Source organism: Mandrillus leucophaeus, unplaced genomic scaffold (assembly GCF_000951045.1).
Source record: "Mandrillus leucophaeus isolate KB7577 unplaced genomic scaffold, Mleu.le_1.0 Scaffold98, whole genome shotgun sequence".
In the NCBI taxonomy this organism is placed as follows: Eukaryota; Metazoa; Chordata; class Mammalia; order Primates; family Cercopithecidae; genus Mandrillus; species Mandrillus leucophaeus.
The window spans coordinates 3135150-3151365 of record NW_012110696.1 but is presented as its reverse complement, the minus strand read 5'-3'; the positions used below and the strand labels follow the sequence as shown (position 1 = coordinate 3151365).

The window sequence follows — 16216 nt, the reverse complement described above, 5'->3', positions numbered from 1 at the left end:
TTACAATTGGCATGTTTTTGCAGTGACTGGTACCAGTTGTTCCTTTCCATGTTTAGTGCTTCCTTCAGAAGCTCTTGTAAGGCAGGCCTGGTGGTGACAAAAATCTCTTAGCATTTGCCTGTCTGTAAAGGATTTTATTTCCCCTTCACTTATGGAGCTTAGCTTGGCTGCATATGAAATTCTGGGTTGAAAATTCTTTTCTTTAAGAATGTTGAATATTGGCCTCCACTCTCTTCTGGTTTGTAGAGTTTCTGCCGAGAGATCTGCTATTAGTCTGATGGGCTTCCCTTTGTGGATAATCCGACCTTTCTCTCTGGCTGCTCTTAACATTTCTTCCTTCATTTCACCCTTGGTGAATCTTGACAATTATGTGTCTTAGGGTTGCTCTTCTCAAGGAGTATCTTTCTGGTGCTCTCTGTATTTCCTGAATTTGAATGTTGACCTGCCATGCTAGGTTGGGGAAGTTCTCCTGGATAATTTCCTGAAGAGTGTTTTCCAGCTTGGTTCCATTCTCCTCATTACTTTCAGGTACACCAATCACATGTAGATTTGGTCTTTTCACATAGTCCCATTTTTCTTGGAGGCCTCGTTTGTTTCTTTTTTTTCTCTAAACTTCTTTTCTTGCTTCATTTCATTCACTTGATCTTCAATTTCTGATACCCTTTCTTCCACTTGATCGAATTGGCTACTGAAGCTTGTGCATGCATTACGTAGTTCTCGTGCCGTGGTTTTCAGCTCCATCAGGTTATTTAAGGTCTGCTCTATGCCGTTTATTCTAGTTAGCCATTTGTCTAATCTTTTTTCAAGGTTTTTAGCTTCTTTGCAATGGATTCGAACATCCTCCTTTAGCTTGGAGAAGTTTGTTACTACCCATCGTGTGAAGCCCTCGTCTCTCAACTTGTCAAAGTCATTCTCCATCCAACTTTGGTCTGTATGCTGGGGAGGAGCTGCATTCCTTTGGAGGAGAAGAGGCACTCTGATTTTTAGAATTTTCAACTTTTCTGCTCTGGTTTCTCCCCATCTTTGGTTTTATCTACCTTTGGTCTTTGATGATGGTGACATACAGATGGGGTTTGATGTGGATATCCTTTGTGTTTCTTAGTTTTCCTTATAACAGTCAGGACCCTCAGCTGCAGATCTGCTGGAGTTTGCTGGAGGTCCACTCCAGACGCTGTTTGCCTGGGTATCACCAGCGGAGGCTGCAGGACAGCAAATACTGCACAACGGCAAATGTTGCCACGTGATCCTTCTTCTGGAAACTTCATCTCAGAGGGGCACCCGGCTGTATGAGGTGTCAGTCAGCCCCTACTGGGAGATGTCTCCCAGTTAGGCTACTCTGGGGTCAGTGACCCACTTGAGGAGGCAGACTGTCCGTTCTCAGATCTCAAACTCCGTGCTGGGAGGACCACCACTCTCTTCAAAGCTGACAGGGATGTTTAAGTCTGCAGAAGTTTCTGCTGCCTTTTGTTCAGTTATGCCCTTCCCCCCGAGGTGGAGTCTACAGAGGCAGGCAGGCCTCCTTGAGCTACGGTGGGCTCCACCTAGTTCGAGCTTCCTGGCTGCTTTGTTTACCTACTCAAGCCTCAGCAATGGCAGACACCCCTCCACCAGCCTTGCTGCTGCCTTGCAGTTGATTTCAGACTGCTGTGCTAGCAGTGAGCGAGGCTCTGTGGGCGTGGGACCCTCCGAGCCAGGCATAGGATATAATCTCCTGGTGTGCCATTTGCTAAGACCATTGGAAAAGTGCAGTATTAGGGTGAGAGTGTCTTCTTTTGAGAAATGTCTGTTCATATCCTTTGCCCACTTTTTGATGGTGTTGTTTTTTTCTTTTAAATTTCTTTAAGTTCTTTATAGATTCTAGATATAAGCCTTTGTCAGATGGGTAGATTGCAAAAGTTTTTTCCCTTTCTGTAGGTTGCCTGTTCACTCTGATGGTAGTTTCTTTTGCTGTGCAGAAGCTCTTTAGTTTAATGAGATCCTATTTGTCTATTTTGGCTTTTCTTGCCATTGCTTTTGGTGTTTCAGTCATGAAGTCCTTGCCTATGCCCAAGTCCTGAATGGTATTTCCAGGTTTTCTCCTAGGGTTTTTATGGTTTTAGGTCTAACATTTAAGTTTTTAATCCATCTTGAATTAATTTTTGTATAAGATGTAAGGAAGGGATCCAGTTTCATCATTGTACATAGGACTAGCCGGTTTTCCCAGCACCATTTATTAAATCGGGAATCCTTTCCCCATTTCTTGTTTTTGTCAGGTTTGTCAAAGATCAGATGCTTGTAGATGGGTGGTATTATTTTTGAGGGCTCTGTTCTGTTTCATTGGTCTATATCTCTGTTTTGGTACCAGTACGATGCTGTTTTGGTTACTGTAGCCTTGTAGTATAGTTTGAAGTCAGGTTAATATTGTTTTGTGTGAATTTGCTTCTGTCATTATGATGTTAGCTGGTTATTTTGCCCATTAGTTGATGCAGTTTCTTCCTAGCATCGATAGTCTCTACAATTTGGCATGTTTTTGTAGTGGCTGGTACAAGTTGTCCCTTTCCATGTTTAATGCTTCCTTCAGGAGGTCTTGTAAGGCAGGTCTGATGGTGACAAAATCTCTCAGCATTTGCTTGCCTGTCTGTAAAGGATTTTATTTCTCCTTCACTTGTGGAGCTTAGTGTGACTGGATGTGAAATTCTAGGTTGAAACTTCTTTTCTTTAAGAATGTTGAATATTGGCCCCCATTCTCTTTGGCTTGTAGAGTTTCTGCCAAGAGGTCTGCTGTTAGTCTGATGGGCTTCCCTTTGTGGATAACCCGACCTTTCTCTCTGGCTGCCCTTAACAATTTTTCCTTCATTTCAACCTTGGTGAATCTGACAATTATGTGTCTTGGGGTTGCTCTTTTCGAGGAGTATCTTTGTGGTGTTCTTTGTATTTCCTGAATTTGAATGTTGGCCTGCCTTGCTAGGTTGGGGAAGTTCTGGATATTATCCTGAAGAGTGTTTTCCAACTTGGCTCCATTCTCCTCATCACTTTCAGGTACACTAATCAAACATAGATTTGGTCTTTTCACATGGTCCCATATTTCTTGGAGGCTTTGTTCATTTCTTTTTACTCTTTTTTCTCTAAACTTCTCTTCTTGCTTTATTTCATTCATTTGATCTTCAATCTCTAATACCCTTTCTTCCTCTTGATCAAATCAGCTATTGAAGCTTGTTCATGTTTCATGTAGTTCTCGTGCCATGGTTTTCAGCCCCTTCAGGTCATTTAAGGTCTTCTCTACGCTGTTTATTCTAGTTACCCATTTGTCTAATCTTTTTTCAAGGTTTTTAGCTTCCTTGTGATGGGGTCCAACATCCTTCTTTAGCTCAGAGAAGTTTGTTATTACCGACCCTCTGAAGCCTACTTCTGTCAGCTCATCAAAGTCATTCTCCATCTAGCTTTGTTCCGATGCTGGTGAGGAGCTGTGATCCTCTGGAGGAGAGGAGGTGCTCTAGTTTTTTGAATGTTCAGCTTTTCTGCTCTGTTTTCTCCCCATCTTTGTGGTTTTATCTACCTTTCTATCTACCTTTTATCTACTTTTTGATGTTGGTGACCTACAGATGGGGTTTTGATGTGGATGTCCTTTTTGTTGATGTCGATGCTATTCCTTTCTGTTTGTTGTGTTTTTCTTCTAACAGGCCCCTCAGCTACAGGTCTGTTGGAGTTTGCTGGAGGTCTACTCCAGACCCTCTTTGCCTAGGTATCACCAGCAGAGGCTGCAGAACAGCAAATATTGCTGCCTGATCCTTCCTCTGGAAGCTTTGTCCCAGAGGGGCACCTGCCTCTATTAGGTGTCAGTCGACTCCTACTGGGAGGTGTCTCCCAGTTAGGCTACACGGGGGTCAGGGACCCACTTGAGGAGGCAGTCTGCCCGTTCTCAGATCTCAAACACCGTCCTGGGAGAACCACGGCTCTCTTCAGAGCTGTCAAACAGGGACGATTAAATCTGCAGAAGTTTCTGCTGCCTTTTGTTCAGCTATACCCTGTCCCCAGAGGTGGAACCTATAGAGGCAACTGGCCTTGCTGAGCTGCAGTGGGCTCCTCCCAGTTTGAGCTTCCCCAGCTGCTTTGTTTACTTACTCAAGCCTCAGCAATGGTGGACGCTTCTCCCCCTGTCAGGCTGCTGCCTCGCAGGTCAATATCAGACTGCTGCGCTAGCAGTGAGCAAGGCTCCATGGTTGTGGGACCTGGCAAGCCAGGCACAGGATATAATCTCCTGGTGTGCCGTTTGCTAAGACCATTGGAAAAACACAGTATTTGGGCAGGAGTGTCCTGATTTTCCAGATACAGTCAGTCACAGCTTCCCTTGGCTAGAAGAGGGAAATCCCCCAACCCCTTGTGCTTCCCAGGTGAGGCGATGCCCCTCCCTGTTTTGGCTCACCCTCCATGGGCTGCACTGCACCCATTGTCCAACCAGTCCCAGTGAGATGAACCAGGTACCTCAGTTGGAAATGCAGAAATCACCCGTCTTCTATGTTGATCACGCTGGAAGCTGCAAACCGGAGCCATTCCTATTAAGCCATCTTGGAATGGGATGTCTTTGCTCTATTTTTAAATTGCGTGTTATTTTTGTTGTTAAGCTTGTTAAATATTCTAAAAGTTTATCTTTTGTGTGCATTTCACAAATATTTTCTTTCACTCTGTAGATTATCTCTTCACTTTGTTAATGTTTTCTTTGCTGTGCAAAATGTTTTTAGTTTGTTGTAATCCCATTTGCATAATGTTGCTTCTTTTGCCTGTGCTTTTGAGGTCTTACTTAAAAATTCTTTGCTCTGTAATAAGTGGTAAAGCATTCCTCCGTATTTACCCAAATAGCTTTATAGGTTTGGGTTTCACATTTAAATCTTTATGTGCGATTGGGTTTTTTATATCATAAGAGCTAGGGGCCTACTTTCATTTTTTGATTATCATGTAGATAATCAATTTTCCTAGCACCATTTATTGAAAAGACTGTCTTTTTCCAAATGTGTGTTCTTGACATCTTTGTTGAAAATCACTTGCCTCTAGGTTCATGAATTTATTACTGAGCTCACTGGATAGTTTGATATGTCTGTTTTTATGCCAGTATCATGTTGTATTGCTTATTATAGCTTTATAGGATATTTTGGAGTCAGGTAGTATAATGCCTCCAACTTGATTCTTTTTGCCAAGGATTACCTTCGCTATTTGGGGGTCTTTGGTTGGTCCTGGTTAATTTTAAGCTTGTTTGTTCCATTTCTGTGAAAAAGTCATTGGTATTTTGATACAGATGGCATTGAATCTGTGTATCACCTTGGGTAGTATGGCCACTTTCCTAATGTTTTTTCAGTTCAAAAGGAAAAATATCTTTCAATTTTTATGTCTTTTTCAGTTTTTTATCAATTCTGTTGTTGTTTGTTTTCTGAGACGAAGTCTCACTCTGTTGCCCAGGCTGGAGTGCAATGGTGTGATCTCAGTGCACCACAACCTCTGCTTCTCGGGTTAAATGATTCTCTTGCCTCAACCTCCTGAGTGGCTGGGGCGACAGGCGCATGCCACCATGCCCCGCTAATTTTTGTATTTTTAGTAGTGATGGGGTTTCACCATGTTGGTCAAGCTGCGCTCGAACTCCTTACCTTGTGATCTGCCTACCTTGGCCTCCCAAAGTGCTAGGATTACAGGCATGAGCCACCACACCCAGCATTATCAATGTTTTTAAATTATCAGTGTAGAGAGTGTTCATCTTTTCAGTTCAGTTTGCTGCTAGACATATTTTATTTTTCTTCATTTTATTTGGGATGGAGTCCTGCTTTGTCACCCAGACCGGAGTGCACTGATGTGATCTCGGCTCACCACAACCTCTGCCTCCTAGGTTCAAGCAATTCTTCTGAGTAGCTGGGAGTAGCTGGACTGCATCCAGCTAATTTTTGTATTTTTAGTAGAGACAGGGTTTCGCCATGTTGACCAGGCTGGTCTTGAACTCCTAACCTCAGGTGATCCTCATGCCTCAACCTCCCAGAGTGCTAGGATTACAGGCGTAAACCACCACACCTGGCAGGCACCTTTATTTTTTATTGTAGATACAGAAGAAACATTGCCAAAATTGAACATGCCTTTGTGATTTAAGCAACTCAACAAATTAGGTATAGATTATATGTACCTCAATACAGTAAAGACCATATATGATTAATAATGATCAGATTAATAGCTGATACCATACTGGATAGGAAAGAGCAGAAAACTTTTTATTTGAGATCTGGAACAAGACAAGGATGTTTTTATTTTATACTATAATTGACAGCATCCGACCATGTACACTGTAAGACTGGAGCACAAGTCAAATATAGATCACTGATATGTCTATTTCCAGTATGAGTCTGTGTTTATTTATCTGTATGCATATTGTTTTTGTTTTGTTTATGAGTTGTATACTTGTTCTGTTTGTGTATACAGTTGTGGTTTTGAGTAGTCATTGAAATCCTCCTAATTTTACTCTCTATTTATTTGTAAATCTATATTTATGTGTGGGAGAAACACTTTTGCGACTTGCAGATAAGTTCAAAAACTGTCATATGTCTGTATCTCAGATTTTTAGATACTTTTTTTTTTTTCTTTTTGAGGCGGAGTCTCGCTCTGTCACCCAGGCTGGAGTGTAGCGGCCGGATCTCAGCGCACTGCAAGCTCCGCCTCCCAGGTTTATGCCATTCTCCTGCCTCAGCCTCCGGAGTAGCTGGGACTACAGGCGCCCGCCACCTCGCCCGGCTAGTTTTTTGTATTTTTTAGTAGAGACGGGGTTTCACCGGGTTAGCCAGAATGGTCTCGATCTCCTGACCTCGTGATCCGCCTGTCTCGGCCTCCCAAAGTGCTGGGATTACAGGCTTGAGCCACCGCGCCCGGCTAGATACTATTTTTAATTGTCAAAAACACATAAACTTTACAATTTTTTTTTTTTTTTTTTGACATGGAGTCTCAGTCTGTCATGCAGGCTAGAGTGTAGCGATGCAATCTCCATTCACGGCATCCTCCTCCCAGATTCAAGTGATTGTTTTGCCTCAGCCTCCTGAGCAGCTGGGATTACAGGTGTGTACCACGCCCAGCTAATTTTTGTATTTTTTGTAGAGATGGGGTTTCACCATATTGACCAGGCTGGTCTTCATCTTCTGACCTCGTTATCCGCCCACCTCAGCCTCCCAAAATGCTGAGATTACAGGTGTGAGCCACTGCACCCAGCCAAAACTTTACAATCTTAAATACCATTTTTTTCCAAATTTTGTTATTACAATTTAACTTCTGGGGTACGTGTGAAAAACATGTTACATAGGTATATACGTGCCATAAATATTTTTAAGTATTCACCTTAGTCATATTATATCAATATTGTTATGCACTCTATCTCTGGAATATGTTTATCTTGCAAGTCTTAACACTCATACACATTAAACAACTACCTACTTTTTCTGTTTTCTGGTGGTTTACAAAAACAATTCTGTTTTCTAGTTTAGAGTCAGACTGCTTTAGATGTCTCATGTAAGTTGACTCATGCAATTTTTGTGTCTTCTTGGCTGACTTATTTCATGTTACACAGTGCCATCAGTTGGGGGGTGCGATGGCTCATGCCTGTAATCCCAGGACTTTGGGAGGCTGAGGCGGGCGGATCACAAAGTCAGGAGATTGAGACCATCCTGGCTAACACAGTGAAACCCTGTCTGTGCTAAAAATATAAAAAATATTGGCCAAGTGTGGTGGCAAGCATCTGTAGTCCCAGCTACTCAGGAGGCTGAGGCAGGAAAATGGTGTGAACCCAGGAGGTGGAGCTTGCAGTGAGCCCAGATGGCACCACTGAACTGCAGCCTGAGAGACAGAGTGAGACTCTGTCTCAAAAAAAAAAAAAAAGAGAAAAAGAAAAAAAATTTTCTTAGTCATTATTTTTGTATTTTTCACTTCTGTGATTTTTTATGTTTTTAATGTTTTCATTTATATATATATATATTAAATTATATTTAGTTGTGTTACCATTTAGCTCATTGAGCTTTACTCTGGTCAAATTTTAAAACTTTGTTTATCTTCAGTTTTAATTATTGTTCTGAACTTTTGTTTTTGTTTTGTTTTGAGATGGAGTCTCATTCTGTCACTCAGGCTGGAGTGCAGTGGTGTGATCTTGGCTCACTGCAACCTCTACCTCCAGGGTTTAAGCAATTCTTCTGCCTCAGCCTCCTTATTAGCTGGGACTACAGGTGTGTGCCAGCATGCCCAGCTAATTTTTGTAGTTTTAGTAGAGATGGAGTTTCACCATTTTGGCCAGGATGTTTTTGATCTCTTGACCTCGTGATCTGCCTGCCCCAGCCTCCCAAAGTGCTGGGATTACAGACATGAGCCACTATGCCTGGTCTTTTCTGAAAATGTGTGTGTGTGTGTGTGTGTGTGTGTGTGTGTGTGTGTGTCGGAGTCTCACTCTGTCGCCCAGGCTGGAGTGCAGTGGCATGATCTCGGCACACTGCAAGCTTTGCCTCCTGTGTTTACACCATGCTCCTGCCTCAGCCTCCCACGTAACTAGGACTACAGGTGTCCGTCACCACGTCCGGGTAGTTTTTTTTTTTTTTTTTTTGAGGTGGAGTCTCGCTCTGTCGCCCAGGCTGCAGTGCAGTGGCGCGATCTCGGCTCACTGCAAGCTCTGCCTCCTGGCTTCACGCCATTCTCCTGCCTCAGCCTCCTGATTAGCTGGGACTACAGGCGCCCACCACCGTGCCCAGCTAATTTTTTGTATTTTTTAGTAGAGACGGGGTTTCACTGTGTTAGCCAGGATGATCTCAATCTCCTGACCTTGTGATCCGCCCACCTCGGCCTCCCAGAGTGCTGGGATTACAGGCGTGAGCCACTGCGCCCGGTCGTCTGGGTAGTTTTTTTGTATTTTTAGTAGGGACGGGGTTACACCCAAGCGGTCTCTTATCTCCTGACCTTGTGATCCTCCCACCTCAGCCTGCCAAAGTGCTGGGATTACAGGCGTGAGCCACCACGCCCGGCTCCTTTTCTGAAAATTTCAAAATTGTTGGACCATGTTGTTCTAATATTTTGTGTACATTGTAATGTTTGGTTGTTATTTGAACATTAACAAAAAACTATTTGTCACAATCTTTACAATGTAGGTTTTTCTTGACATTGTCTGAAACCAATTGTCCTTGAAGGAGATTATGGTAACCTCTCATACATCTTCTAAGGATGTGTCTTCTCTGGAATTTTGTGTTTACTTTTCAGTTAAAAGTGTTTGTTCATGTTCCTTCTTAACAGTCTCTAGGGCCAGGCGCAGTGGCTCACGCCTGTAATCTCAGCATTTTGGGAGGCCGAGGCCAGCAGATCACGAGGTCACAAGATCGAGACCTTCCTGGCTAACACAGTGAAACCCCGTCTCCACTAAAAATACAAAAAATTAGCCGGGCATGATGTCGGGCGCCTGTAGTCCCAGCTATTCGGGAGGCTGAGGCAGGAGAATGGCGTGAACCTGGGAGGCGGAGGTTGCAGTGAGCCGAGATCACACTAACGCACTCCAGCCTGGGTGACAGAGCGAGACTCTGTCTCTAAAAACAAAAAAAACCACAGTCTCTAATCACTTGTTCCACCTCTTGCCTGTATTTAGCATGGCAGTCTGCTCCTGAAACATTTACATTTGGTTTCAGTAGACCCAATCTGTCCTCCCAAAGTATACCACCATTTCAGCACTCTGTGGTATTAGAGACAAAAACCAGGCTCTGTAAAGACACCCAAAAGCCAGAAGTAAGGATATCTGTATCAGTATTTTTCTTCTCTTTAAAGGAAGAAGCCAGGAGTTGATACTTCATTCCTAATGGCATAGTGCTATTGGGGAGGAGGAAGAGCTGTTGGTGGGTAAATGTAGCAAACATTCCTTCCTGTTCAATGTGGCTCTTGGCATTTTGCTTACCTGAGGCATTGCATACAATTAACTCATTTATAGGTTTCACAGAAAGGCATCTTTTTTAGTACATGTTTGCTACATGTATATGTCTGTAAAGAAATTATGGCCTGTGGGATTTTGTTATGCCATCTAACTAATGTAGTTTGAATAATTTCATAAGATTTACAAAGTATATTTATATGAATATACTAAGTGGGATAATTTGTAATTTTTATTCCTTTCAGCTGTGTGTTCTCATTTCACCCAAGACCGTTGGCCAGTGCAGGGCATAGAAGATTCATTCCACAGTCTTATACTGAGAAGATATGAGAAATGTAGACATGAGAATTTACAATTAAGAAAAGGCTGTAAAAGTTTGAATGACTGTAAGTTGCAGAAAGGAGGTTACAATGAATTTAATGAATGCTTGTCAACTACCCAGAACAAAATATTTCAGTGTAAAGCAAACATCAAAGTTGTTAGTAAATTTTCAAAATCAAACAAACGTAAGACAAGACATACTGGAGAGAAACAATTTAAATGCAAAGAATGTGGCAAATCTTTTACTAAGTTTTCACACCTAACTCAACATAAGATAATTCATGCTGGAGAGAAACCCTACACATGTGAAGAATGTGGCAAAGCCTTTAAATGGTCTTTAATATTTAATGAACATAAGAGAATTCATACTGGAGAGAAACCTTTTACTTGTGAAGAATGTGGCAGCATCTTTACCACATCCTCACACTTTGCTAAGCATAAAATAATTCATACTGGAGAAAAACCCTATAAATGTGAAGAATGTGGCAAAGCCTTTAATAGGTTCACAACCCTTACTAAACATAAGAGAGTTCATGCTGGGGAGAAACCCATCACGTGTGAAGAATGCAGGAAAATCTTTACCTCATCTTCAAACTTTGCCAAACATAAGAGAATTCATACTGGAGAGAAACCCTACAAATGTGAAGAATGTGGCAAAGCCTTTAATAGGTCCACAACCCTTACTAAACATAAGAGAATTCATACTGGAGAGAAACCCTACACTTGTGAAGAATGTGGCAAATCCTTTAGACAGTCCTCAAAACTGAATGAACATAAGAAAGTTCATACTGGAGAGAAGCCCTACAAATGTGATGAATGTGGCAAAGCCTTTGGACGGTCCAGGGTCCTGAATGAACATAAAAAAATTCATACTGGAGAGAAACCCTACAAATGTGAAGAATGTGGCAAAGCCTTTAAGCAGTCCTCAAACCTTAACAGTCATAAAAAAATTCATACTGGAGAGAAACCCTACAAATGTGAAGAATGTGGCAAAGCCTTTAGACGGTCCACAGATCGGAGTCAACATAAGAAAATTCATAGCACAGCTAAACCCTACAAATGCAAGGAATGTGACAAAGCCTTTAAACAGTTCTCACTCCTGAGTCAACATAAGAAAATTCATACTGTAGATAAACCCTACAAATGTAAAGATTGTGACAAAGCCTTTAAACGGTTCTCACACCTGAATAAACATAAGAAAATTCATACCTGAGAGAAATCCTACCCATGTGACAAACTTTTGGATGGTCCACAAACCTGAATGAACATGAGAAAATTTATACTGGAGAGAAACCCTGGAAATGTGAAGAACATGGCAAAGTTCTTTACCTCATTCTCAAAACTTGCTAAACATAAGAGAATTCATACCAGAGAGAAACTGTACAAATGTGAAGAATGTGGCAAAGCCTGTGGATGGTCCACAAACCTGAATTGAGCAGAAGAAAATTATTACTGGAGATAAACCCTGCAAATGTAAAGAATGTGACAAAACCTTTAAACAGTCCTCACTGGTGAATAAATATAAGAAAAATCATGCTGGAGGGAAGCTCTACACATGTGGCAGAATGTGGCAAAGCATTTAATTGGTCCTCAACGCTTAATAAATATAATTCATACTGGAGATGAACTTCACATGTGAACAGTGTGATAAAGCCTTTAAATGGTCCTCAATCCTTAATGAACATAAGCAAATTCATGCTGGAGCAAAATGCTTGACATGTGAAGAATGTTGCACAGTCTTTACCACATCCTCAAACTTTGTTAAACATAAGAGAATTTATACCAGAGTGAAATCCTACACATGTAAAGAATGTGGCAAAGCCTTTGATAGGTTCTCAACCCTTACTGTACACCAGAGAATTCATTCTGGGGAAAACATGCTATAAATGTGAAGAATGTGGCAGAGCCTTCAGACCATCCACAAACCTTTATGAAAATTCACATTTGAGCATAGAAGATTCATTCCACAAACTTATCTTGAGAAGATATGAAAGATGAATATAAGAAAATTCATACTAGATATAAAACCATAGAAATGTAAATGATGTGGCAAAACCTTTAATCCATACTCCAGGCTTCTTAAACATATGAGAACTCATACTGGAGGAAAGTCTTACAAATGTGAAGAATGTGGCAGTCTTTAAATCTTCCTCAAGTCTTTTCTAATCATAAGATAATTCACACTGGAGAGAAAATGCAAACATGAAAAGTGTGACAAAGCTTGTAACCACACCTCAATCTATTCTAAATATAAGAGAAATGATACTGGTGAGAAGCCATAAAAATATGAAAAATGTTGCAAAGCCTTCAAATGCTTGTCATATCTTACTGTATATATATAATTCCTATTGAATAAATCCCCTGGAAATACAAAAAATGTGGCAAAACTTTTACCAATGCTCATCTTTTTGCACATGATAGCCTTTACACTCAAGAAAAGTTGTAGAAATATAAAATATATAGAAAAGTTATATCTACTCACATTTTACTAACTAGCAAAGTTCGTACATATTAAAAACATTATAAATGTAATTTCTGTTGAAAGACCTTTCAGAAAATTATAGGCCTTAAAAGTGAAGAAGAGTATTCTTAAGACAAGCAATACAAACATAAAGAGGGTTGTAGTACCTGTACTTCTATCATGGATTTTGTTATACACATTTTGTAATAGGGGAAAACCCTGAAGGAGACTTTCTTCAACATCAGAAAATTTATATTGGCGAGAAATCCTACAAATGTAGTAAATGTGGAAAAACATTTGTTCAAAAACTGCAGCTGAAAAAACACCAGAGAGTTTCTGCTAGAATATAATTTGTAGATGCAGTAAATGTGAAGAAATATTTAGTCTAAAATTAAGACTGTAAACATCAGAGGATTTACAGTAGAAAGAACTAAGGAACTAACACTTTGGACACTGCAGTAAATCAGAGTATTAAATATAAAAAATAATGCAAAGTTGAACCTGTTAGAGAATTTCTTTGTATATAAGTTGAAAAGATTTTTGAAGAGATACTACATTTAAAGTATATTTTTTCACTTGAAAAAAGTATAGATTTTTTGAAAAGCATATAATAGTTAATTCAACTCAAAAAATTTATTTCATACTATTTCAACACATTCCTGTTTATATGAAAGTGTGTGATGAATCGTTGCTGCGTCAGAGATAAGAGAGATTCTCTTTCATTCAGTGGGCATTATTCATGAATTTTTACAAGAAAGGGTAAGAACATAAATGAAAGATCCATGATGAAAATCTAAGCAGAGAGGCTTTTTTGTAGTTGACAATATTGAGTGATGCATGAGGTAGGTGTTCAGAGTAATATTCTTCTGCATTATAGTGAGAGAAAAACAATCTGTATTTTACTAGTAAATTGTTTTACCAATTATACCTTTATGTAATAAAATACAGTACATTTTTAAATTATTTTAAGATTATGTGGGAACAATTTTTTAACTAAAGAAAATTGTTAACGTGTTGAAATGTTGCTTGAATGAAGTGTCATTATGCCACCAACTTAACACCTATCCCACCTTACTCAAGGGTGTAGGTAAAAGATGGTAACAATGGTAACATAGTTGAATGACATTTTTAGTGTTCTCTTTTTCCAGTGGCTTTAAATAGCAAATATATTGAAGAATATCTTTCCCATTTGTTGCATTTTTACTCTTGTTATTTTCTAAAATTTTTGTGGGTACGTAGTATGCATATTTATCTATGGCATATATGGTCTTTTTCTTATACAGGTATACAACATGTAATATCCCAGAGTAAATGAGTTATTCATCACCTCAAGCATTCATCCTTTGTATTACACACAATCCAATTATACACTTTAATTATTTCTAACTGTACAATTATGATTGTAGTATTAGAGTGTAATTATAATTCATACATTTATGCATCCTGAATACTTTTAAAAATGTTTTACATTTATCTTTGAACATGTGGCATCTTTTCCTGCAAACTTATACAAACGTTAGTTCCCGTTACATGAAGTTAAGTATATAAATGCGTTGCTCTAAAGATAAACCTTAGGTGTAAGAAAATTATGGAGCGATCAATTGTGTTTGTGTGAGTTTGTACCTATTTTCCAAAGAAAATAGCAATATTAGAACAAAGAAGATTACGTTAATACCATGGATAATTTACTGGAAATCTAGAAGCCTGAGACATTCTGAAACCACATTTATATTTTTATTTAATTAATTAAAGTCTAATGGATTGTTGTTGAGAATCTCCCCATATAAATTCCCTGTTTTTGATGCTCATGCTAGAGCTATAATTTCTTTGATTCTCTTTTTTTTTTTTTCACCTCATGAAGTATTTATTATGTGAGCTGGTCAGAAATTATAAGAATGATTTTTATAAAATTTAGTAGTGAACATAAAATTTTTAGATGTAATTTCATAATATATGTATTAAGTTATGTTTTAGTTAGAACATTTCATTTTGTTTTAAGAACCCTATATAAGCTGTTTTGTTTAGTTATTGTTCCTTTCAGTTTTTATAATTGACATAAATTAGTTTATTTTACCAATTTGTTCAGGTAAGTACTGGGAAAACTTTGTCAATTATGGGGATGTTTTGATGTATTATTGTAGTGAACAAATAGAAAGTTCTGGGTGTTTAATAGTTACTTCATGATTAGCCATAAATATTCCTGGAGTTAATTTGTAGCTCCAAGTAAGAGATTGAAAATAATCTGTGGTGAACAGATTCATTGTGGTGAACAGATTCATTGTGGTGAACAGATTGATTGTGGTGAACAGATTGATTGTGGTGAACAGATTCATTGTGCATGTGGAGAGGACATCTGTTCCCAGGCTGCAGAACCAACTCATTATGAATGTAAAGAGGATTTGTGTTCTTATTTTCTACTTATCTTCAGTTTTGTGATGTCTTTATGTATTTATGCCCAGGTATGTATGCCCCAGAGCCTTTCTTCATTTTTGTATTATGGCTAGTTTCTCACTGTTCTCTTCATGCCACGTAATTTCACGTGGACTTTAGGTTCTGATGAGAAGTTTGAAGTTTTTACTATGGTAAATTGTTTTTAACTGGGGTGTTTGAGGTTATTTATAGGTTATCAGTGCAACATTTAGATCACGTAATTGAGATAAGAGTAATTCACTGTCCACAGGTAAGAGGATTAAGTCAGTCGACATTGTTTTTCTGTGTTTGTAAAAGAAAAATTGTAGGAGATTCTATGACAAAGTGTGTAAATTGTAACAAAAGCTAGAACAAGGAAAGCATTAATATAAGTGGGTTGTATATTGTACCACCATATGTAGAAACACAGCAGAATTTTGAAATTTCTTAAGAGGAAATATATCTTAGTAATAAAATTTTTAGGCCTGGGGTGGTGGCCTAAAAAGTGCTGTAATCCCAGCACTTTGGGAGGCTGAGACAGGCAGGTCACGAGGTCAAGAGCCAAGATCATCCTGGCAAACATGGTGAAACCCCATCTCTACTGAAAATACAAAAATTAGCCAGGCATGGTGGCACGTGCCTGTAGTCCCAGCCACTCTGGAGGCTGAGACAGGAGAATCGCTTGAACCCAGGATGCGAAGGTTGCAGTGAGCTGACGTTGTGCCACTTCAGTGCATCCTGCCAGCAGAGCAAGACCCCATCTCAACAACAACAAAAAGAAAGAAAATTTTTAGGAGACAATGGTAAGTGAAGAATTTTACATTTAATTTTCTGTGACATAGTAAAACTTATTTTTCCGTACAAAATCTTCTATTTATTTATTTTAGATGGAGTCCCACTCTGTCACCAGGCTGGAGTGCAGTGGCTCAATCTCAGCTCACTGCAAGCTCTGCCTCCCAGGTTCAAGTGATTCTCCTGCCTCAGCCTCCTGAGTAGCTGGGAGTACAAGCGCATGCCGCCAATCCCGGCTAATTTTTGTATTTTTAGTAGAGACGGGGTTTCACCATGTTGGCCAGGCTGGTCTCGAACTCCTAACCCCAGGTGATTTGCCTGCCTCAGCCTCCCTAGTAGCTGGGACT

General features: G+C 39.6%; 2 protein-coding genes across 3 annotated transcripts in view; both read left to right on the top strand.

The window, feature by feature from the left end:
- The window catches only part of LOC105532687 (zinc finger protein 141), a 41659-nt gene extending 28920 nt beyond the window's left edge, over positions 1–12739 (top strand). The window contains exons 4-5 of one of the 2 annotated variants that reach the window (XM_011970919.1): positions 10132–11125; positions 11210–12739. In XM_011970919.1, coding sequence (XP_011826309.1) covers positions 10132–11125; positions 11210–11420 — 1205 coding nt within the window. In that variant the 3' untranslated portion in view covers positions 11421–12739. Of the gene's footprint in view, positions 1–10131 lie in introns of both variants that reach the window. The other variant, XM_011970918.1, reaches the window with a different exon arrangement.
- On the top strand, positions 11520–13018 carry LOC105532704 (zinc finger protein 501-like). Its single transcript, XM_011970932.1, has 3 exons — positions 11520–11623; positions 12282–12343; positions 12879–13018. The coding sequence occupies exons 1-3, from the start codon at positions 11520–11522 to the stop codon at positions 13016–13018; spliced, it is 306 nt and encodes a 101-aa protein (XP_011826322.1).
- The last annotated feature ends 3198 nt before the right edge of the window (positions 13019–16216 follow it).

Excerpts from the sequence above, each read along its gene's own strand:
- LOC105532704 (XM_011970932.1), top strand. The coding sequence starts at position 11,520 with ATGGCAAAGTTCTTTACCTCATTCTCAAAACTTGCTAAACATAAGAGA. Across the intron at positions 11,624-12,281 it reads TGTGGCAAAGCCTGTGGATG|GCTTCTTAAACATATGAGAA; the intron begins GTCCACAAACCT and ends TCCATACTCCAG. Across the intron at positions 12,344-12,878 it reads CAAATGTGAAGAATGTGGCA|GGGAAAACCCTGAAGGAGAC; the intron begins GTCTTTAAATCT and ends ATTTTGTAATAG.